The sequence below is a fragment of the Petromyzon marinus genome, chromosome 15 (genome assembly GCF_048934315.1).
Source record: "Petromyzon marinus isolate PM22_M1 ecotype Great Lakes invasive population chromosome 15, UKy_Petmar_22M1.pri1.0, whole genome shotgun sequence".
Classification (NCBI taxonomy): Eukaryota; Metazoa; Chordata; class Hyperoartia; order Petromyzontiformes; family Petromyzontidae; genus Petromyzon; species Petromyzon marinus.
Genome location: NC_133681.1, coordinates 808,785 through 832,861, shown reverse-complemented (window position 1 = coordinate 832,861; position 24,077 = coordinate 808,785). Strand labels below are relative to the sequence as shown.

Genomic DNA, 24,077 nt, shown 5'->3' with positions numbered 1-24,077 from the left:
CAACACCTCGCCGATACCTCGTCACCCCCGGCAACACCTCGCCAACACCTCGTCACCCCCGGCAACACCTCGCCCCGCTCGCCTGCCCACCCTCACCTCGTCCCCAGCCACCTCGTCATAGCCACGGCTGCGCCAGCGTCGCCTGGCCGCTTGTCCTCTCACCTCGTCGCAGGCGGCAGCAGCCCCCGTGACCTCGCCACGGTCCCACCTCGACTCCGTGCGCAATCCCCTCGCAGTCATCTCGCCACCTCTTCACCCACTCACCTCCTCGGGACAAAGATCCCCCGTGTAGCCTTAACAGACTGTAGGGGCTAGTGCTGTTAGCGAGTAGCACCTGTGAAGGGCGGTACGGCGCACGAGGGGGGTGGGTGGCCAGCACCACGCCCGGCCGCCTTTGTCTCCCTAGGGACGGTGTTTACACACCGTCACTAGGTACTCACCACTCACCACCTCACCTCGTGACACCACCTCGCACTCACCACCTCGCACTCACCTCCTCGCACTCACCACTCACCACCTCGCACTCACCTCGTGACACTCACCACTCACCACCTCGCACTCACCACTCACCACCTCGCACTCACCACCTCGCACTCACCACCTCGCACTCACCACCTCGCACTCACCACCTCGCACTCACCACTCACCACCTCGCACTCACCTCGTGACACTCACCACTCACCACCTCGCACTCACCACTCACCACCTCGCACTCACCACCTCGCACTCACCTCGTGACACTCACCACTCACCACCTCGCACTCACCTCGTGACACTCACCACTCACCACCTCGCACTCACCACTCACCAGCTCGCACTCACCTCGTGACACTCACCACTCACCACCTCGCACTCGCCACCTCGCACTCACCACTCACCACCTCGCACTCACCTCGTGACACTCACCACTCACCACCTCGCACTCACCACTCACCACCTCGCACTCACCACCTCGCACTCACCTCGTGACACTCACCACTCACCACCTCGCACTCACCACTCACCACCTCGCACTCACCTCGTGACACTCACCACTCACCACCTCGCACTCACCTCGTGACACTCACCACTCACCACCTCGCACTCACCACTCACCACCTCGCACTCACCTCGTGACACTCACCACTCACCACCTCGCACTCGCCACCTCGCACTCACCACTCACCACCTCGCACTCACCTCGTGACACTCACCACTCACCACCTCGCACTCACCACTCACCACCTCGCACTCACCACCTCGCACTCACCTCGTGACACTCACCACTCACCACCTCGCACTCACCACTCACCACCTCGCACTCACCTCGTGACACTCACCACTCACCACCTCGCACTCACCTCGTGACACTCACCACTCACCACCTCGCACTCACCACTCACCACCTCGCACTCACCTCGTGACACTCACCACTCACCACCTCGCACTCACCACTCACCACCTCGCACTCACCACCTCGCACTCACCTCGTGACACTCACCACTCACCACCTCGCACTCACCACTCACCACCTCGCACTCACCTCGTGACACTCACCACTCACCACCTCGCACTCACCTCGTGACACTCACCACTCACCACCTCGCACTCACCACTCACCACCTCGCACTCACCACCTCGCACTCACCTCGTGACACTCACCACTCACCACCTCGCACTCACCTCGTGACACTCACCACTCGCCACCTCGCACTCACCACTCACCACCTCGCACTCACCACCTCGCACTCACCACTCACCACCTCGTGACACTCACCTCGTGACACTCACCTCATCGCACTCACCCCTCCTGACGTCACCTCGCTTCACGCTCCCACTCACCCGCTCGTCCTCACCTCGTCTCACTCGCCCGCACCTCCTCACACCCCCTTCACCTCGTCACAGTTGCTGATGCAGCTGCTACGAAGCCTCTCCCCCTCCCTCCCCCCTCTCGCCCTATTTACTCCCCGCGTTGTGATCGCCCATAAATAATGCGACCGCGCGAGTTTTATGTGCGCATGAGTGTGCGTGTGAGTGTAAGTGTGTGTGTTCGTGTGAGTGTGACTGTGCGTGTGTCAGTGTAAGTGTGTATGAGTGCGAGTGAGTGTAAGTGTGTGTGTTCGTGTGTGTCTGTGCGTGTGAGTGTGTGTGCGTGTGAGTGCGTGTGTGTCAGTGTAAGTGTGTATGAGTGCGTGTGAGTGTAAGTGTGTGTGAGGGTGTGTGTGCGTGTGTGTGCGTGTGTATGCGTGCTTGTGAGTGCGTGTGTGTGAGTGTAAGTGCGTGTGAGGGTGTGTGTGAGTGTGTGTGCTTGTGAGTGTGAGTGTGCGTGTGAGTGTGTGTCAGTGGAAGTGCGTGTGAGTGTGCGTGTGAGTGTGTGAGTGGAAGTGAGTGGAAGTGAGTGTGAGTGAGTGTGAGTGCGTGAGTGTGTGCGAGTGTGTGTGAGTGTGTGCGTGTGAGTGCATGTGAGTGTGTGTCAGTGTAAGTGCGTGTGAGTGTAAATGCGTGTGTGCGGTTAGAAACATTTAGGCTAGCCTGCCTACGATCCATCCTGGGTTTAACCAGGCTGGATTGAGTGAGGACCTCACAAATCCTTGAAAGATCTGGGCAAGGTCCTATCGGTGAGCTCCGGCAGGCAAGGCTGCGTTGGCTGGGTCATGTAGCCCGCATGCTCAGCCACCGCATGCCGAAACAGCTTTTGTTCGGCCGGATTGAGGGGGCTAAGCGGGTGCGGCACGGGCTAGAGAAGAGATGGAGTGATGTGGTATAGGAGGACGTGGAGCTGAGTGGACTTGCCGATGACTGGTACCAGCGGTGTCAAGATCGGCCTCTGTGGAGGAGGCTCGTGAAGGACGCTACTAGGCAGTTGGAGGCAGTCGCCCTCCAACAACAACGGAGGGCGGAGGAGCGACGCTCACAACAACGAGCGGAGTGCCGGGTGGCTAAAGCACAGCAGGTTGCCAAAGTAGGGGGCACAGGTGGTGCATCAGCCTGTCATCTCAGTCAGTCGACCCGTGGCACCTGGGTCTGCCCCGTGACCTCCTGCCAGCGAGCGTTCGACACTTCACGTAGCCTCAGGGTGCACATAGCCTGGCACAAGCGTCGTGGTGATGTCACCGCCACTTAGTGGCGAATGGAGGTTGTTGTTGTGAGTGAGTGTGTGAGTGTTGTTGCGAGTGTGTGTTGTTGCGAGTGTGTGTGAGTGTTGCTGGGAGTGCCAGGGTAGCGGTTAGCGTGCTGCGTTACGAATCCGGCGACCCGAGTTCGAATCCTCCTCACGGCCAACAGCAGTGACAATTATTTGAACCTGTCTCTAAACGTCGTCACTGGGGAGACAAAGGCGGCCGGGTGTGGTGCTGGCCACCCCCCCGTGTGCCGTGACGGCCTTCTGAGAGGTGCTCGTTCACAGCACTTGCCCCAACGGTGGGTCGTCGTTGTCTTTGTGTGAGGTGTTTATGTAATTTATTGGCTGCTAAGGCAATAGCGGAACAATAAGAACACCGCGATATTATCGAAAGGTTTCCAAATACAGTTCGTGTTTAATTTATTTTACTTTCACCGTTTGATAAAAATCCTCGATCAGATGAACGGCGTCGTCGCAGTCCCCACGGCGTCGCGCGATCAGCCCCCCGCCCCTCCCCCCCCACCGCCCCTCCCCCCCCACCGCCCCTCCCCCCCCACCGCCCCTCCCCCCCCACCGCCCCTCCCCCCCCACCGCCCCCCCCCCGCCCCTCCCTCACCTCCCCCCCGCCCCTCCCTCACCTCCCCCACCGCCCCTCCCCCCGCCCCTCCCCACCGCCCCTCCCCCCGCCCCTCCCCACCTCCCCTCCCTCACCTCCCCACCGCCCCACCCTCCCCTCCACCAACCCCCCCACCCCCCCACCGACCCCCCCCCACCCCATCCCCGAGTGGGGGAATCGCAGGCGGCGCACCACGTCGACATCCCGTAACGTGTCGCGAAATAGCTTCGTGTTTTTCCAAATGTCATCGGCACCATCTTATAAACGTGATATTGAAAAGTCCACAGAGCATGTTTAAAGAAAATAAACAAATCTGCGTGTAAGTGTGTAAGTGTGTGCGCGCGTGTGCGCGTGCGTGCGGAGTGGCGGTGCAGTGGTTAGCGCGAGTTCCATTACCGCTCACGGCCAACACCGGGGACAAAAGTCTGAACGGGTCCTGGACCTCACACAGGTCGACTAGGCCTCAAATGAGCACTTGGTGTGATATATAAACATCGGCACTTTGGAAACAAAGGCGGCCGTGCGTGGTGCTTGCCACCCACCCCCCCGACCTTTATCTGTGTCTGTGTGTGTCTGTGCGCCTACCTGCCTGAGCCACGCAGCTGGCTGCCTCCGCCGTGGATTTACGTTTTGCATTTTTCGAAGACGGATTTTTCACAAATTTAACGGAAGCCAAACAACGACCACGAATGAACACGCCGCTCGCCAAACACGGGCAGCGGTAGCAAATCAACCCAATTAGCGGGCGGATAATGAAATAGTAAATCAAATCGGCACGCTTGTGAATCGAACCGTTCAGATTGAGCGTGGGCGTCGGGGCAATGGGCAGCAGCTGCCCGAGAGGACGGCGAGAGACGGATTGGGTGGGCCCGGCGGCAGCGGCGGCGACGATGGCCTTGGCGGTGGGGTGCTGCTGACGACCACCAAAGGATGGGGATGGGGTGCCAGCTCTCGCAAAGCCAAGGAATTAACCGGCCCGGCCTTCTCGTTCGCTCCTCTCTTCTCGTTTGAGGCGAATCGCTCGGGGCGCTCGCGAATCGACTCGGCTCATCGCCACCGCGCAGGGGATGATAAAAATGAGTACCGCCTTGTGTGAAGCCAACTACTGTGGGTCGTCACATGGAGTGGCTTTCTCCTCGCCGTAGGAATGTGGAATTGCCATCACGTGCTCAGGGCATTAAGTGAGTGGCGAGTGCTGCCGAATGCAATTCGAGTTGAAAACTTATTTCGATTTTATTTTTAATTTGACTCTCCCGCTCCTGAGACGTTCATGAGTGCAATGAGAATTGACAAAATATCATCTCTTCGACAGAAATAAAAATGATACTGAGCCAACACAGATAATTGAAATGATAATTACCCTTCAGTTAAAAACAAGAGCTCTGGGCTCATTTTAACGCGCGCATCGATCATAGCGGCGGTGTCCTCACTCGCGCTGTCTCTCACTCTCTCCTCTCTTTCTCTCTCCCGGGGTGGTTGGGTTTCCCCACTTCTCTCGTTGTGAAGCGTTTTTTTTTTGCTCTTGTCTGTGCTGGTGGCGATCAGCTGTGTCGGTTTCTTTTGCTGCGCACGCGATGACGCGCGCGGACCTGTTTCTGGGTTGGTGGCTGGGCTCACCTGTGTCTTGTGGCGGTGCGTGGTTCGCACCTGGCCCCGTTTTTTTGGTTCCCGTTTCAGTGTCATTATGGAACGGTTTTCTTTTTGTAACGATATGCACACTTGCGTTGATGGTGACGAGGTTTTTTTCTGACTGTGGCTGTTGTTGACGGCTCGCGCGAGAGGACGCGCACGGACCTTGTGTATTGGGTTTTGTTTATTGGTGACTCTCGCTGTGTGAACACCGAAACCGCCAGAGCATTTGCTGCTGGGTAATAAAGGATTTCAAAGTCAAGTCTCTTACTCTCTTTCTCTCTTACTCCCTCTCTCTTACTCTCTCGCCTGCTCTCTCTTACTCTCTCACTCTCTCCCTCTCTCTCTTACTCTCTCGCTTGCTCTCTCTTACTCTCTCACTCCCTCTTACTCTCTCTCTTACTCTATCTTACTCTCTCTTGCTCTCTCCCTCTTTCTCTCTCTCTTTCTCTCTTACTTCCTTTCTTACTCTCTCGCTTGCTCTCTCGTTCATGCGCAAAGAGCGCCACTCTGGAGGATGTCAAGGACCCCCTCCTCTCCCCTCCCCTTCCCTCCCGCGCCACCTTCGCAACTTTCGGAAACATTTGAGACCTCCACGCCGTTCGGCGCATCGTGAGTTTCATGAGCGAGGAAAAGGATGGCTGCGAGGGGCGTGTTGGAGCACTACGCCAGGACCGCGCCGGCCATGCCGCCACCGCACGCCAAACAAGCAGCACGTGGCGGGCGGCCCGTAAACGCAGCGCGGAGCCGCACAGCAAAATCAAAGATCCCCCGTGTAGCCTTTAAAAGGCTGTTGGGGCAAGTGCTGTTTATGAGTAGCGCCTATGAAAGCCGTCACGCCAATTGAGGGGGTGGGTGGCCAGCACCATGCCCGCACCAGGTACTCATTTGAGGCCGAGTCAACCTAGGAGAGGCCCAAGACGTGTTCAAATATTTATCGCCGTTATTGTTCGCGAGCGGGAATTTAACTCTGGCGGCTGGTTTGGTAACTCGTTGCGCTCACGGCTGCGCCGCTGCTCCCCAGAGTCGTGCTTCAGGACGTCCGCGGCGACGGCGTCGTTGATGTGCACGTCTGCGCCTCGTACCGTCCGCGTAGGGTACGGGCGGCAGAGTAAATTGTGCCAATCTCGGAGGATTGGGCCACCGCTGCTCTGATGGGCGAATTCATATTACGAGTACGCAGAAATTGACTGCGATGCGTGGGCGTGCGGGCGCGTGATTTGTTTTGGACCCTTGTTTTTGAGATTCGCCGCGGAGGCATAAACCCCGGCGCTGCAGGGCGCCCCTAAAACGAGCGGTGGCCTCCAGCCGAGAGCCACGAGTGTCGAGCGAGGATTAACGAGTCCGAGGCGCCGCATGTTTCGTAATCGCCGAATCTTGTGGAGCGCTTCAGTGGCCTCGGCAGTTGAGCGCTCTCGGTGCAGGGGCTGGGAGGCAGGTGGGCCCCCCCTCTACCCCATACTCCATTGGGTGGTGGTGGTGGTGGGGGGGGAGGTGCCGTTGAGACTCGGATGACTACTTAATTTTGCCATGGCCAGGATGAGTGTGTGCGTGTCCGAGTGTGTGTGTGTAGGCAGTTGGAGTGCCATGGTTGGCACCACCAACCCGGACGTCCGAGGTTCACGGGTAATGTCAGTGGCGAAGTCACCGACCCAGCCAAATTGAAGCCTCGGTCTTACCTAGAGACCCCATCAATTGGGGTTGAGACCCAGAGCCTTGCATGAACTCACGTCGACACACGGAGACCGAGATGCATCGTCTCACACAGGGCTTCATTTCTTGTCAAATGTTTTCTGGGTCACCGCTTCCGTATCACTTTTGTAACGCTAGAACCACAATCATTTACTGTTTCCGTGAGCTTCACTCGTTGATTCCTCGAATCGTGTTGAGGTCTCGGTCTACCAGACACCGTGTCATCTCATCCACCACACTGCACGTCACAATAACGCACTCGCCCACTCATTCGCACAGTCACCCACTCGCTCACTCAACCACCCACTCACCACACTGCCTCATCTCTCGCACTGCTCCACTTTGGAATCCCCTCCTTCCATCATTATCTCTTTTCTCAAGCTCTGATAATCACCTTACTCCATTCAAGGACCGTGTTGCACTCATAATTCACAACTTCGGAAGTGCAGGTTTTTTCTTGCCGGCCGTTAGACCTTTTGGGCTTCTGGCTCTGTGCTCAGCATTATGGAGTCGGATGGCACCACGACCAGCAGCCTCAACCGTAGAGAGAGGCATCCTGGATGTGTGTTGCGCTGGGCGTGGATATATTTTTGGCGTTACCAAACCCGCACCAACCGTGACAGACCTGGCTGACTGCAGCTCTCTGCTCTGCAGAAGATGAACGGAAACCTAACGAGCAGGCTCCGCTCCAAGTCTGCGCACGTTTCAATTAAGGAGCAACAACTTTAATTGCGTGTGTGTGTGCGCGCGCTTGCACATCGACAAAATAAATAAAAAACGTGCACCGTGAGGTTTATGAGCGAGCGAGCGGATCAAACTTCTCGCGGCTCGAGTGGGTGGCGGTAAATCGCGGCAGAGCAGACATTTCATCTGACGGGGAAGCGTGTACCGTGGTGGGGGGACGGGGAGGTGGGGAGACTTAATTGCTCTTTAATCTCAGCTCATTGATTAAACGCTCAGCCGCGCCGCCCGCCGCCGTCGGCAGAGGCGGCCGCGGCGGCCGCGGCGGCGTCTCCCGCTGGGGCGCTCGTCGGAGCACCGCGCCTGTGTGGCGCCGCCACACGACCTGTGACCCCGCTCGGCCAATCGGAAGCTTGTTTTTATCCCGGAGAAATCCGATGAGCTTTGAAGCTCTTTTTCACAGAAAGTTCAGTAATTTCACAGATGCCCCTAGTAGGTCGGTGGCTGCTTCTGGGGATTTAAGCTTTTTGCTGTAAACGATTAAAATGTTTGGGGGATGTTGTTGTCGTTGTTGATATGAGTGCACTGTTCTGCCACACGATCTGGACGCCGGGTAGAATAGTGAAGCGCCTTGCAGCTCATCTAAACCACTCACTGCCCTGCTGCAGTCTGGCCGATTGGACCAATTGGGCACAATTGGACCGTCATGGCGGCACACGTGGCCTCATCCTTTCCCAATGACGTCACAGCATCTTTCTTCTCCGCTGTGCAGCGGGACGGCACGTCGTACCTCTCGGTTCTTACGTGAAGCTACACTCGAGTTTTACTTTACTGTGCAAAGCCCACTGAGCTGTCAACTCTTCCTCGCCCCCGCGGCGCCCCGTTAATTAACCAAGGCGGCCGCCGGCTCGAACCGCAAACCTCCACGATGAGCGACTGCCCGGCCCTGTCGCCGCGATGATGTCATCTGTGTGACGGCACCGCGGACGATGCCACCCGCACCCCGCTCACCACCCCAGCTCCGCCCGCTCAAAGCTCCGCTTCCGTTGACTGGCAGCTGCGGTAATTGCTTCCGAACATCATCAGCGGTGGTAACGGCACAGCCCCGCAATCCCCTGCTCACACCACTGCTGGCGGGAAGGAGCCTGCACGAGAGGGGGCCCTATCGGGCCCCTCTCTCGGGGTTATTTTGGCCCACTCTGTGGTACAACCATTTAGGCGTAGGGATTTAATAAACATGTCCATATATATACATACATACAGATACACATACAGAGAAATATATACATACAGAAACATTTACACATACGGATACATATATACATACGGATAAATATATACATACAGATACGGAAACATACACACAGAATTTCTCAATCAATATTTTGTGGGTTGCTAGTTGGTGACGGAGTAGCCATGGCCAGAGCGATTGCGCCACTTGATGTGGTGTGCCGGGTGCGGAAACATTTTCCCGGCTCGCCCACCCTGGACAGACGCGGCTGAGATTAAGCGGCAGAGTGATGGGAGGGGGAGCGGAGATTTGGAAAACTTTCTTCCAGAAGTCCACCGAGAAATCATGGTGATTGAAGAAGGAGAGGTGGGTGGGGGGGGGGGGGGCACAGGGAAGGAGGAAGAGGAAATTCGTTTTTGATTTCACAGAATAATTTGCGCTAAATTGCACGTCCGCTCAAGTGACGCGCGCGTGACCGAGTGAAGGCTCGGATGAGTTAAAGTTTTCCTCGCTTGCGCCGTAATTTAATTAAACCTGACCCCAGCACTCCCCAGGTAATTGAGCGCACGTCAGGTGCAAAATTGCTTTGTGTTTCCCACTTTGATTAACGAAAAGTTCAGCGTTGTACGATTAACGCCACGTGCTCTCGCGCCCTCGCTGCGCAAACATCACGGCGTTGATCCCCAGCCGAGGCAAATGCATAACCCCCCCCCCTCACTCTCCCGCTCTCTCTCTCTAGCTCACCACCGCTCTTACTCTTCCACGCTCTCTCGAGCTCACCAACACTCTCCCCATTCAACCCCTCACCGCACTTAGCGCGGTTGAATATGTACAGTGCGAAAGAAGTTCGACATAAATACATCACAATACATACACTCCCTCCCCCTCACTCGCCCTCTCTCCCTCTTCTGTTCTCCCCTCTCTCCCCTCGTGTTCTCCATCGTTTTCCCTCCAGCCCCCCTCGCTCCCCCATGCCAGGCCCCGCAGACGATGTCGACGATGTCGACGATGTGGACGATGTTGACAATGATGTTGACGATTATGATGGTGTTGACGATGTTGACGATGATGTTGACGATCAACGGTGCTCGGTGGTAGGACTGCGTGCAATTGCTCGGCACCACGTCCAACGTTTCACCTCGCCTGCCCCGGGGAGTTTGTTCTTGACGAGCTGAATTCGGTTCAGTTGGCGGTGGCCGCGGCGGTCTCGCCCGAGACAACAATAACGGCGAGAGCGGCGGAGTACTTTGCGACGGGGCGAACCTCTTCAAGGGGAGAAGTCGCTCCACAGGCACAGCCTGGGATCGTTTCTCAGTGGGTCGGGGTCGAGCGGAGGGGCGGGTGGCGCGACGACGGCTGCCGTGCGATCCCAATCGAGCCAGCTCACGAGGGTCGTCATCCAAAGTTGACGGCGGGAAGGGACGCTCGCGTCGAGCGGCGGCACTGACGGCGAGGGCGGCGACCTTTGTTTGCGCAGAGCCGACGCGGGCGCCGGGCCAGCTGGAGGTGTACAACGTGAAGCCGCGCCAGCTCAGCGTCGAGTGGGAGGCGCTGGGCTACAACGTGACGCGCTGCTACCGCTACAACATCACGGCGCGCTACCGCTACGCCCGGCAAGCCGGCACCGGCACCACCGCCCTCGGCGCGCACGCGGAGGTAATGCCGGCGGCTTCCCGCCACGGTGGTGGTGCTGGTCAGTGAGTGTGTTGAGGTTGGTGGTTTAGAGTGAGTGAAGTGGGTGGGCTGCTGTGGTGGGAGCGGTGATTGAGGCGAATGAGTTTGGTGGTCGTGGTGAGATGGTACCGTTGATGGCGATGGTAGCCGTGGTGGTGCCAGCTGTGTGGAGATTGCTCCTGGCTGTGTCCCCCCCCCCCCCACTACAGGAGGTGACACTGGAGGAGGTGTGGATGGGCTCCGATGACTCGGTGACGATGATGACCCTCCATGACCTCCCGCCCTTCACCAACGTGAGCCTGCGCCTCGTCCTCTCGAACTCCGAGGGCCGGAAGCAGAGCGAGGAGATCACCGCACAGACCACGGAGGACGGTACGCTCCTTCCTTCTCATCCCTCCTTCACATCCTTTCTTCTTCCTCCTCCTCCTCCTCCCTCCCTCCTGCTGGGTGGTTTGCTGCAGAATAGCAGACTTGTTGTAGGTGAGCATTGAGTCGTCCACACTCTGGACGGCTTCTCTACCTCCTCGGAAGGAGCGGGGGAGGCGCACGGATTGTCGAGGTGGTCCGTCGTTTGTGGGGTGCGACGCTGCTGCTGCTGTTGCTGCTGCTGATCTCAAATTCCGCGTCTTGGCCAGGCGTTCGCTCTATTTGTTTGTTAATTAAATCTGACCACGGGGGAAACGTGGCGTCGCCGTGTGTGTGCCTGGCAGTGCCGAGCCCGGTGGCCCTGCAGTCCTTGAAGGCGCAGAGCTTCGAGGAGAAGCTGCAGGTGCAGTGGGGGGAGCCCAGCGAGAGCAACGGGGTGATCACGCTCTACGAGGTGAGGCCCCCCTCGCCCCCCCGGCCCCCCTCTTGGCCCTCGCGCCCCCCCCACCCCCCGCCCACGGAGCGACATTGGCGCTCGTGCCAGGAATCGTCCCCGCGACCGGGACGTCGCCGCGTCGCTTGCGCCAGGCTAGGTGCGCTTTGAGGCCGTCACGTGACGTTTGGAAGGCTCGCTGCTGGCAGGAGGTCACGGGACGGACCCGCGTACCATGCGTGGACTGACTTGAGGTGACTGTGGCAGACGCCACCAACTGCGCTCCCCTCTGTGCCAATCAAATTAGCGAAGGGCCGTGCCGCACGCGCTGCGTGCAGCACGGCACCACTGGTGCCACGCCCTGCCGGTTCGTGTCTGAGTGTTCGTGTGACGATTCCCCAGCTCACGTCGTGCATCTTGCTCTGCAGCTCGCATCGTAGCCAACCAATTCATGGGTGGCTACATACGGTGCAAAGGAAGTTCAACATACACCAAAGGTTCCGTCGTCATCAATACCATCGTCATCATCATTATCGTCGTGGTTATCAGCAGCAGCCATGATCCATATACCGCTCTCCAAAGACTGCACTCAAAAATAACATCAACATTTGGTTGTGGCCCTCATTCCAGCTTTTAAAAGTAATATCGGTGATGTGATGAAAGTTACTGTCGGTGGTAAGAGCGGGTGGAAAAGTGGTACCCCGTAGCACGTGCACCAGCGATATCGGAGGCGGCTCTGTGATGTCCGCTTCCGTGGACCGTCCTCTTCACACGGTGGTGCCGTGCTGCTCTGCGAGAACTCAGCACGGATTCTCGGTCATAAAACTGTGGGGGGAAAAGACCAAAAAAAAATGAAACCTCAATTTATTTGGCCAAGAAGGCGACGTAGCCAGCGGGGTGCAGACCGAGAGGATGATTGACCTCGGTGGTAGCCTTGCCCCGGGGGGGGGCGTTGGGATCACCACGGACATCGCAGCCGTGAGTGGTTGCAGCGAGCGCGTCATTCCTGCGATCAATGAACTCAAATGTGATTTTATTTCGCTGATTTAAACCGGCGGTGGCCCACCTCGTTATTTATTAACGCCCTGGTTCACGACCCCCGGGTGGGGGAGGGTAGGAGGGGTGGGGGGGGGTCGTGACCCACAGTTACAACCATGTCACTTATCCGGTGACGTAGGATCACTGAGACTCGAGACTCGTTTTCAGGAGGGTCCTGCCAATCCTCTTTTGAATGAGCTCATCAATGCTGGTTGTACAACTCAAGAGGAGAGCTCACGTAGTGAGTCGGTTATGAATTAACTCGGTAAATTGACTGAAACCTGTAATTTATTAAATTGTTTGTGGTTGTTACTCAGACCTCTTTGAAAATAGTTCCACACCCCCCGCATCCTGCCTTCTGAAGGTGGGAAACCCCGGACTAGTCATGCCCAGGACATGGCTGATGATGACATTCCCAAGTCCCGCCCATCATCACCTCCCATCCAGCGGCATGCGTTGAAACGGAATTGGGCCTTTTATTAAAACCAACACATTTTGCACTCTCTGATTGTTCGAGTGATCAAGCCGATAATCGTTCCTTAAATGTTTAATTGGATGGCCCCATTGTGCCCCAAGGTGGCGCAATGTGAAACAAACACATCGGTGGCGAGATGGGCTGCGGATGGGTTAAAGTGCGGGGGGGGGGGGGGGTGGCGGGGAGGGGGGGAGGCTTGCTTTCCCCCGGGCGAGCCGGGGCTCAGGATAACAGGGGGGTGGAGGGGGGCCGATGCCGCTCTCCGTGCGGTGCCGGTCGCTCCGAGTGGAGGCGACACGCCGCGGCCGTGCCGGAGCGGGGAGGCGCGCGCCATCAATCGCGATGCGCGGTGACAGCAGAAAAATAGTGATCCGCGAGCACCCCGGGTGGGACACGCGTGGACCCACAGACACGCGCACGTGCTCGCAATACGCGCTCGCGCGCGCCACGCGTCATTTGGGTTTCGTGGCGAGCGCAGGCTGTGCACGCGCGCAAACACGCGGTCACAATCTCACACTTGGCCGCGCGTGTGTAATCTAGCCGGGTATTACTGCCCGGGCAAACATGCTGGGTGGCCGGAGTTTTCATATTTCCCCCCTCACGCCTGAAAAATGGATCATCACGGGGGCATTGCTGCACGCTCGCACGCACACGGTCTCACGCATACATACACGCTCGCACAGACACGCGCACACGCTCGCACGCACACGGTCTCACGCATACATACACGCTCGCACAGACACGCGCACACGCTCGCACGCACACGGTCTCACGCATACATACACGCTCGCACAGACACGCGCACACGCTCGCACGCACACGGTCTCACGCATACATACACGCTCGCACAGACACGCGCACACGCTCGCACGCACACGGTCTCACGCATACATACACGCTCGCACAGACACGCGCACACGCTCGCACGCACACGGTCTCACGCATACATACACGCTCGCACAGACACACGCACACGCTCGCACGCTGTCACATGTACACACTCTCACGCGTGCACCCACACACACTCGCATATGTGCTCACACACTAAACAAAATATGTATAAAAAACTATTTTTATTTCACTAGGTTGAGGTGTACTAAGCTGTACAGCTCTTTTTCTGAAGCGACCTGGCTATCACGAATGATACCTCAACGAAGTGGCTTGTCGCGTGGAAATGTATAGCACCCAAATCAAACCCACGACCTCCTGCATACCAAGTGAGGGATATAACATCTCACCACTGCGGCGCCCCAAACGCCCATTCAGTCGCTCGCACGCACGGCCACGCAACTTTTACCACCGATCAGCTTTCCCAATGGCACCCTAAGCAGCCGTGAGATAATAAACCATAACGCGATTTTGCAATTACACACGCAGAGAGGAGGCCATTAATAGATCCGCCGCTCTCTCTTTCATTCTGATTAAACGAGCCTTGCATGGGGCATCAGCCATTAACGCTCAATCCAATCTCCCATCCGCGTAACGACGGGAGAGCAATCGTACCGGCAACAGCGCCAGCAACACCGCCCGGCGCTCCACCACGGTCGTGCGACCACGTGACCGCCGCGCGCGTGACGACGCTCGTCACAACGTTCATTTCCTTAAAGCGCAATCCCCTCCCCCACCTCCGACACGCACGGGCGATCGATGATCCTCCTTCCTCCCCGTTCACGAAAACAACAGCGACAAACAAGAGATTCATTAGCGTTCACATAATACACCACGCCCCCCCCCGCCTCCCCAATGCTGGGCTGTAGTTAATGCCGTGAAGATCACGGCCAGGAATCCATACGCACAGTCGAAGCCACATCGACATTTTAATAGAGTATCGGCGCGGCCGCACACTCCGGAGCGCCGCGATGCAATGCCCCCCCCCCCACCCCCCCACCTCTCCGCCGCTTGGGAGGGATGACACGTTGGGAAGATGCCGCAGATCGTTCGTGCGGTGGCGTGGATATTTATTTATTTTAATAGTGTACATTTCTACTTGGGCGCTTGCGCGTCGGCCGGTAGGGAATTCTGTAACTCGGAGATAAATAATTAGTGGTGAGAGGGGTGGTGGTGGTGAGTGTGGTGAGGGGTGGTGGTGAGTGTGGTGAGAGGGGTGGTGGTGGTGAGTGTGGTGAGAGGGGTGGTGGTGGTGAGTGTGGTGAGAGGGGTGGTGGTGGTGAGTGTGGTAAGAGGGGTGGGGGTGGTGAGTGTGGTGAGAGGGGTAGGGGTGGTGAGTGTGGTGAGAGGTGGTGGTGGTGAGTGTGGTGAGAGGGGTGGTGGTGGTGAGTGTGGTGAGAGGGGTGGTGGTGGTGAGTGTGGTGAGTGTGGTGAGAGGGGTGGTGGTGGTGAGTGTGGTGAGAGGGGTGGTGGTGGTGAGTGTGGTAAGAGGGGTGGGGGTGGTGAGTGTGGTGAGAGGGGTAGGGGTGGTGAGTGTGGTGAGGGGTGGTGGTGGTGAGTGTGGTGAGAGGGGTGGTGGTGGTGAGTGTGGTGAGAGGGGTGGTGGTGGTGAGTGTGGTGAGTGGGGTGGTGAGTGTGGTGAGAGGGGTGGGGGTGGTGAGTGTGGTGAGAGGGGTGGTGGTGGTGAGTGCGGTGAGAGGGGTGGTGGTGGTGAGTGTGGTGAGAGGGGTGGTGGTGAGTGTGGTGAGAGGGGTGGTGGTGGTGAGTGTGGTGAGGGGTGGTAGTGGTGAGTGTGGTGAGAGGGGTGCTGGTGGCAGTGATGAGGGTGGTGAACTTTGGCCACGATGTTCGCTGGGCAGCTCGTCAACTGGTGCCCATCATCGCGATGTCACCAGTGGAGAGTTACTCGGCCATGGGCACCGCTGGCACTCGAAATCCGGCCACGTGGCACAGTCCAGAAGTTGTCAACGCTGCCAGCACAATGAAATTAAATCATCTGTGCCATTGGTACTCGTGCCGTTCCTGTACCGCAAGGTTATGGGCAGAGGCTGACAGTTGGTTTGCGGCAGTTAACCTTCAATGTAATTTGCGGTTTGACTCTCTTTCGAATGACGCCACGGGATCTTTAACATCGACCGCACAGCAGGCGGCACGCGGTACGCACACTTAACGCTCCCCGCCGCCGTATTGACCAGGGGGATCGCTGGGTTTGAACCGCGGTCCACCGCAACGAGCGGGCAAATGCGGCACCATCGCTCATCGCCGTCGTCATCATTGTCGTCTCGTAGATTCCCTCGGAGTTCCTGGCACGCGCGCACGCACGCAAGTGCCCGTGCTCACACGTGCCCGAGCACACGCACGCCCTCGCCACGCGTTTGTCCTGGCGGGAGTCTTGGGTTTATTGCCATCGTCCAGACCCGTCATGAGCAATTACGCTCCTGGCAGAACACGGCGGCGGCGGCGGCGGCGACGGCATCGCTGCCAGTCGTCGCGATGTGACGGATCGTCTTCCCGGTTTATGTTCCCGTTGCTGAGTGAACCTGTCGCCCCCCCCCCCCCCCACCCCCGCTCGTGTGTTTTATGCACCGCGCCGTAAAAATATATTTATATACGGGCCAAGAGTGAGAGTGGCTGTGGATCTGGCAATTACACTGCAACATTAATGTGGGAAATTAATTCAGAGCCCAAAGCTGCTTTAGGATTTTTTCGGTTCGTCACTAATTCCTGAGGATCGACGAGGCAGATTGAAGTGGCACCCTCAGGATTATTGGAGATCGACGCCAATTCTCAAGGGGCCTTCGAGTCGGCATCGGGTGGATGTTCGGGGCTTAATGGGTCTAATGCCAAACAAACGCTCGTGAAATATTAATTTGCAAGGTACGGAGAGCCACACTAAGGCAGCTGCAGGAGCGTGAAACTCAAGTCTGAGATTGCAATCTTCCCCGTCTCCAGCCCCAGGCCACGTTCTCCAGCCCCACCGCCTTGCCCGAGAATCACTCCGACTCCGGCCTGGCCAAGGTCTAGAGGCACCCATTTGTTTACGTGACAGAAACAGACGATTGCGGTGAACTTTTAAGATCGCTCGCTCACAGGCGTACTTCGTTGTGGACGCGCGCTACCGCTGGTGGAACACGGGGGGAAGGGGTGCCGCGTTCATTCTAGTGCCAGGGCCCACGCCAACCGCGCTACGCCACTGGCCGGGTGCCGCGACGGTGCCAGACTTTCATTGTCCCGGTCTCTCCCCGGCCGTGCAGGTGTCGTACCGCGGCGTGTCCTCGTTCGACGGCGCGTTCGACGCCAGCAGCCACGGTGGGAAGGTTTACAAGTCGGGCGGCGAGCACCGGCACCTGTTTGTGGGGCTGCACCCGGGCACGCGATACGCCGTCACCGTGCGCGCCAGCACCAGCCGCGGCTTCGGGCTGCCCACCACCACTCACTTCAGCACCAACATCTCCGGTGAGCGCGGCGGAGGAGGCGGCGAGGGCCGAGCGGAGACGCGATCCAGAGGATGGTCGAGTGGTCGAGTGTTGGAACCGCCAATCGAGCCTTTAAGTAGTTCATTGGATGGCCCCACTCTGTGCCGAAGTGCGGCAACGCAAAGCGCGTGGGCGGCGAGTTTGGATGTGGATGTGTTAAAGCTCGGGGTGTGGGGAGGAAGAGGAGGGGCCCAAGGGTGTAGAGGGAAGGGGGGTGTTTTGGCTTCGCAACAAACAAACTCGCCTCTGGTGACAAACCTCACGCACTGGAGACGGCGGCTCGCTGCACGATGAGAGGAGGCGCGCCAGCCCGAGACATGGCGCTGCCAGCGCTGCTCCCTGCCAACTCCATAGCAGTGACCTCACTTTCCTCCCCCCCCCCCCCACCCCGGCAGCCCCATCCATGCCGGACTACGATTCGTCACGGCCGCTGGAGGAGACGGAGACGACGATCACCGTGCTTCTCAAGCCGGCCACTGCCAAGGGCGCGCCCGTCAGGTGTGTGCGTGTGGACATGCGTGTGTGTGTGTGTGTGTGCGTGTGTGCGGACGCGTGTGTGTGTGTGCGTGTGTGAATGCGGAGTGGTAGCTGGCACAGCAGTTGCACACTGCGCTAAGAACCCAGTGAACACAGTTTGAGTCCCACTGGACTTCTCCTGGTGCGGTGTAATGTGCCGTTTGCACCCAGCATCTCGGCCCGCCCTTTAACCCGAGCGCCGCGGCCCCCCCACCATCCCCCCCCCCCAGCGTGTACCAACTGGTGGTGGAGGAGACTGCGTCCCGGCGCCGGCGCAGCCACGAGCTCCCTCCTCGCCAGCGCCGGCGCCGGGCCCCGCGCCGCTCGGGCGGCTGCTTCTTGCGACCCACGGCCTACCCGTCGGGGCCCGACGGGGCCGATGCACCGGCGGGAGCGGCGCCCCGGCACTACTTTGCCGCGGAGCTGCCCCCCGGCAGCCTGCAGGTGCCCACGCCCTTCACGGTGGGCGACAACGCCACGTACGGCTCGTTCTGGAACCCGCCGCTCGACCCCGGCAAGAGCTACGACGTCTACTTCCAGGCGGTCAGCGAGGCCGGCGGGGTGAGTGGGCGAGGTCCGCGGGGAGTTCACGGCGACATCCGCGTGCGATCCACCAACCCTCGCCGCTGCTTCCGCAGAGCGCCGGGCTGCAGGTGGCCACGTGCAGCATCCTAGCCATCGCCGCCGCTGCCCGGCTAAACGTAATGCCTTGCCGATCACTGCGCGTGAGCGTGGGTCGGCACGGCGGCCGTGGTGTGCGGATGGTCACTTAACAGGATCTGAGAAGTAGTTCCGTGTTATACATTTGCTCCCAACGCACGGAGGAGTTGCCACACTGTTGGCTTGATGTTGCGACGCCGACCGCTCCACGCGCACGCACGGCCCCTGTCGACCCCCTGCTGGATGAGGGCCTCGTCGGAGCGTGCGGGCCGTGGGGGATGCTGTTACCACACGTTGCCGCCACGCTCACCGTGGGTTGCTGACGGCGGCGAGCGCGGCCGTGGGAGCAGCCGTGGGAGCAGCCGTGGGAGCGCCGGGGTGTGCGGCCGCGTCTAGATGCGTGCGTGGCCGCGCGCCTTCTGCGTGCGGTTGAGGGCAACCGGTGACTTCAGTGTTTGTGTGCCCCTTGCGCTCGCAGGAAGTGAAGATCGACTGCGTCAAGGTCGCTTCCAAAGGTTAGTTCGTGTGCCCATGTGCCCGTGTGTGCATGTGTGCGTGTGTGTGCGAGAGTCACGGTCCCTACCGTCGGCGCACCATCTGCCCGGCGGCGTGGTGGTGAGACTCGTCTGGCGGAGACCCCAACTGAAGGAGCGGCGCTCGTTAGCGAGTGACTAGCCAGGCGCTCGTCTAGCCAGGCGTGGCCGCCTCCTCGAGTCGCTCGTCCTCCCCCCTCTTCCCCTCGCTCTCCAGCTGACCTCTAAAAACTAAATTCTAAACAATCTTTTATTTTACGTCGTAACGCACACTGAGCTAAATAGCTCTTTCAGAAGCGACCTGGCCACGTATGATAGCTCAACAAAATGGCTTGTCATCATGTGGAAATTTATAGCAGCCAAATCCTCGAAACACGTGATGTTGATTCTAAATGTGGAGGGAAAAATTTTGGGGCTCGGAGAAGAATCCACGTGACCACGGGGAGAGAAACATGCAAACCCCAAATATACAGCAGGCATCAGGGTCGGGATCGGACCCACGACCTCCTGTATAGCCGGCGAGGTAGTTAACATCTTGCCACCTCGCCGCCCTCGCTACCGCTACCTCCTCCCATGATCCCCATACTTCAGTCCTGTTGATTAATTTCTCTCCATTTCCATCGCCCAAACTCTTCCCGCTGTCCTCTCGCTTCTCCATCCCACCCCCTGTTGTTGATACGAGACACCGTATATGCACCGTAATGTTTGCTGTGGTAGTATACTGCTTTGTCAACTTTTTCCCTCTGACTTCCCGGCACCCGCACTGACCTCCTCTTCCCCCGCCTTATCGCTTATGTCTTGTTCTGCCCGTGAGCCGTTCTCTCCCACCCAATGTCCCCCAACTCTCCCCGAACTCTCTCCTAACTCTCCCTGCCTTCTCTCTCCCCCACGCACCCTCTCCCTGCGGACACAGGGCTGAGTGCGCAGTCGCGCCTCAGCCCCACCAGCACTAACAAGGGCTCCGGGGGCAAACGCCTAACAGGTCAGGCCCGAACCCCTCACACCCCCCCCCCCCCCCCCCATTTAGCCCTTCCCCGAGGTCACCCAAGTCAACCTTCCTCTCTTCCTGAGCAGCATGAGATCTGTAATGATCCCCACAACTCCTCGGTGATGGTAACGGTGGGGCGGCTGGTGGGGCAGCTGCTGTTAAACCGCGTGACGGTGGCGTGGGTGCGTGCGTGAGATGTTCCACCGCCGTCGTCGTCAGCCACGGTCTATCCACTGCTTGACGAAGGCATTCCCCCGAGGCCGTCGCCGCCACTCACTGCCTCGCGACGTCACAATCCACGGAGCGCCTGTGCGCGGAGCCGGTTTTACGGCTCCGCCTCCGTGGTGGACGTGCTCTCGCCACGCGCGTCCACGGAAGAGCGTCAAGGGCGGGCAGCGCACGCCAGAGATCCGCATCGAGCGCGGTGCCGTCGCCGCCGATGCCACCGCGCCATGTTTATTAGCGGGAGCCGCGTCGGCTGTCGGAAGCCGCGGGTCCGGCACGGGGGAACCGCGTTTGGAGCGCACGGGAGAGGGGGGGTGGTCGTGGTCGTGGCAGCGGCCGCTCCGCCCGTCAGGGCCACCCCGGCCGTGACGGATCCCTCCGGAGATGCGCTCATGTTTATTTGCTCAATAAATGGGAATCGTGCCGCGGTGAATAATTAATTAATCATTCAGGGCGCCCGTGCCCTGCGCTCAGGTGCCCGTACCGAGACGCGCCTTGAATCATTGCGCCAAAAACAGTGGGAGCGACGTGGTGAGGGGGAGAGGGGGAGGGGTGGGTGGCTGCATCGCACGCCGTCAGTTTTACTTGCCCGTCTTTGCTTTATTTATCTCTGCATTCACGCATTAGCGTGTTTATTAAATATCGCGGCGCTTTTGTTGTTTTGTCCACACGCCATTACCCACGCCGCCACGCTTGCCGCGATCCTCAATCACCGTGACAGAAACCGCTTACTGCTCTTCCTCGCCACCGCAGGCGGGCGGGCAGGCGAACAAACGAGTGAGTGGGTCGGTGGACGGGCGATTGGGGGTGGACGAGCGAGTGGGCGGGCGGACGGGCGAGTGCGTGGGACGACACTCGAGAACCATTCCGCTGCCATGACCCCTTTACCCCCCCACCCTAGCCCCCCCCCCTGACCTCGGCGCTTTACCGCACCCACTCCTCACCGTCGTTCTCGTTCCTGAGCGCCCGTCGCTGTGACATCCACGCAGCCTGGGGTTAGTGATCAGGGGTCACGCGATCAGGGGTCACGTCAACTCCAGTGATGATCCGTTTGACAGAGTGCGTGAGTGTGACTGATTGCGGTGAATTTCACTAAAATGTTTATCACCTGGTTTCATCTTGATTTGACCTGTTTTAACTGGACCTCACTTAATCACTTTGTCACCCACTCACTCGCTCAATCTTTTAGGCACTCACCCACTAACGTACTCCTATATGCTCACACTCATCCACTTACTTGTCCACCCACACACTCACTCACTCACCCACACAATCACTCACCACATCCACTCACTTATTCGATCACCCACTCACTCGTTCACAAACTCACTCACTACCCACTCGCTCACTGTGACCCCATCACTCAATCTCCCCGCCCAGCCGTGTGAACACCGATGGGGAAGTAAACAGTGGAGGCGGAGCGCTCGCCGCATGCCGCGTCGTGCTCACGATGAGACGGATCTCAATTTCAGAGCCGGTTTCCTGGGGTTAGCCTCCCGGGGGTCGTCCCTCGCTACAATCGCGCGAGCCAAGTGCCCTCTGCTCCCGGCACCCCCCCCCCCGCCCCTGTCTTCTCACCCCCCGTACACGCCGCTCTAAATTAATTTAAAGCTGGGCTGAGCTGGGGGATGGGGGGGGCTCTGATGACGAGCGGTCGCCACGGCGCCCCCCCTCCGCTCGCCGCGACGTCGTTGGGTACCTGACGACGATCGTCGCGATATCGGCTTCCCGTCATCGTCAGCATCGGCCATGGTCTATCCACTGCTGGATGAAGGCCGCCGTCGCCACTTCTCGCCATCTGGCGATGGAACGATCCACGTGGCGCACGACCGGATCCTGGACGTCCTCTCGGACTCGTTCAGTTCCCCGGCGGCCACTCTATGACGCGTGCTGCCCGATAATTTGGATGCTGTTCCACTACGGTGTCGCCATACCCTGGCGACCCTGGCGACCCCGGTGGCGCTGGTGGCGGAGATTGCCGGGAGGGCTGTGTAATCGACGCCGCGCTCAGCGCTTTGACCGCCCTCTCCTCGCGCCACTCTAATGTTTGTATTTTTTTGATTATTTTACATCAATGACTTGGAAATGCGAGGCGTGGGTGGGAGGGTAGAGGGGCTGTGTTTCAAGGCATGGATCGCGGGGGAGTCGCACGCCGAATGAAGAGCGAAGTGAAACGCGTTTGTGGTTTTTTTTTAGTGTCGCGCGTGGGGATAACGTGAATTTTATGAGGCGTGGCACCTCTAAAATTCACAGGGGGAGGAGGAGCATGGGGGGGCAGTGCCGGGGCTCTGCAAGTTTTATAATCGCTCGCGGCGCCGAGCGATGGAGCTGCCCGCCGCTTGCTGAGGCTGCCCGCCGCTTGCTGGGGCTGCCCGCCGCTTACTGGGGCTGCCCGCCGCTTACTGGGGCTCAGTGTTTCTGTAAACCAGTCCCACGGTGGGCATTTGTCTCTCCCGTCAACTCCTCGTGGACGTCTTCCAGCAGTGGACTGATCATGGCTCACGATAACGATGATAAAGAGGCGATGCGATCGTGTCCATCCCTGAGATGGAGGGCTGCGTGGCGTGAGCCGGGTGGGGATGGCAACAATTTGAGGAGGCAGCCATCCGGCAGCAGATAGACCATGGCTGATGATGACGATGAAGTTATCATGTGTGCTGCTATCAGTGCCGTATGTCGTCGTGGGATGGAAAGCAGCATAACAACCACCCCCGGTGTTGGTGGACGGCTTTTTAGAAGTTGACAACGCAAAGCTAGTTATGAGGTCCCCTTCAAATGCCTTTTTCTCCAAACCGGGCAGTGCTCCCTTGCCACATGCGCCGCTGTAGAGGTGTCCGTCATGTGACAGTCAAACCGAACACCTGAACGTCTCCAAGCTGGGATCGGACAGCCTGAGTGGCAGACGTTGCCCGGAGAAGAGCGTGCAGCTCTCTTGGGGTAAGAGACACGGCCACCAAGAACGATGACACGTCACTGGCGTGGCAGCCGGCCCTCGGCTGCAGAGTGAGCGGCTCGCAATCGGTTGGCGGTTGATTCGGCCCATCATCCCTCGAGGTCGATAAAATATATACCACTTTGTGGGGAAGGCAACGAGCGGGTGTCCTGTCCTACAGAGACACCCGGCCCTGCCATCGGAATGCAGAATTATCACCGCTGCTGCTTTTTCATGTGGCTGATGTTGCTGTGGAGCAACATCTGTTGAGCTGGTTGATGAGCTGGGGCGGTTCCATCAGGAGTAGCGGAGTGGCGAATCGCTCCTTCGATGGCCACTGGCTGACGGCTGATCACGTGACTTTTGCAACCCAGGTGATGAGGACTCAAGAGAGCAGCAGCACTCTGCGACACAAATACAAAAAATAAGTTACAGCAATGGCACGAAGGGATACATGAGTGAGAGAAGCGGCGCCCAGATGCCCGCGTGAGAGCGACGCCGCCCGGTACGGCTACCGCGGGAATCCGGGCTGAGCGGTCCGTCCCGGTTTCGCGAGTCGGCGCGCCGGCTCGGTCCTCGGTGGCTGTGGAAGCGCGGCACCAGATCCTGTGGGTGGAGCGTGGAGCAGCGCCGCACGCATGTCCGGGCGTGCGCAGGCGCTGTCGACGCCGGCGGCACCTGGGGCGGCGCGGGGGCGCGGCGAGCGAGCGGGGAGAAGGTCGGGCCGGGGGGAGGTGGAGAGGAAGACAAAGGGAATGCGGGGGGGGGGGGGGATTAGAGGGAGGCGTGGGATCAGGAGCGAGGTTATGCGATGCACCAGCTGTTAAAACAGACGAGCACTTGATTAAACACTTTGCCAACCAAACCCCAGTTAAACACAGCAGCATGGTGCTGAACTCCTCTGGAACAGGGCATCACTTCTAA

The 24,077-nt window shown here is 58.9% G+C and overlaps 1 protein-coding gene across 7 annotated transcripts in view; it reads left to right on the top strand.

Moving 5' to 3' along the window:
- The window catches only part of LOC116942550 (receptor-type tyrosine-protein phosphatase kappa-like), a 180,280-nt gene that overhangs the window by 101,448 nt on the left and 54,755 nt on the right, over window positions 1-24,077 (top strand). For 4 of the 7 annotated variants that reach the window (XM_076067179.1, XM_076067181.1, XM_076067178.1 and 1 more), the window contains exons 9-16: window positions 10,427-10,605; window positions 10,833-10,995; window positions 11,334-11,443; window positions 17,078-17,279; window positions 17,695-17,797; window positions 18,046-18,376; window positions 18,954-18,990; window positions 19,922-19,990. In XM_076067179.1, the coding sequence (XP_075923294.1) occupies window positions 10,427-10,605; window positions 10,833-10,995; window positions 11,334-11,443; window positions 17,078-17,279; window positions 17,695-17,797; window positions 18,046-18,376; window positions 18,954-18,990; window positions 19,922-19,990 (1,194 nt within the window). The remainder of the gene's footprint in view (window positions 1-10,426; window positions 10,606-10,832; window positions 10,996-11,333; window positions 11,444-17,077; window positions 17,280-17,694; window positions 17,798-18,045; window positions 18,377-18,953; window positions 18,991-19,921; window positions 19,991-24,077) is intronic. The other 3 variants (XM_076067180.1, XM_032954594.2, XM_076067182.1) reach the window with 1 other exon arrangement.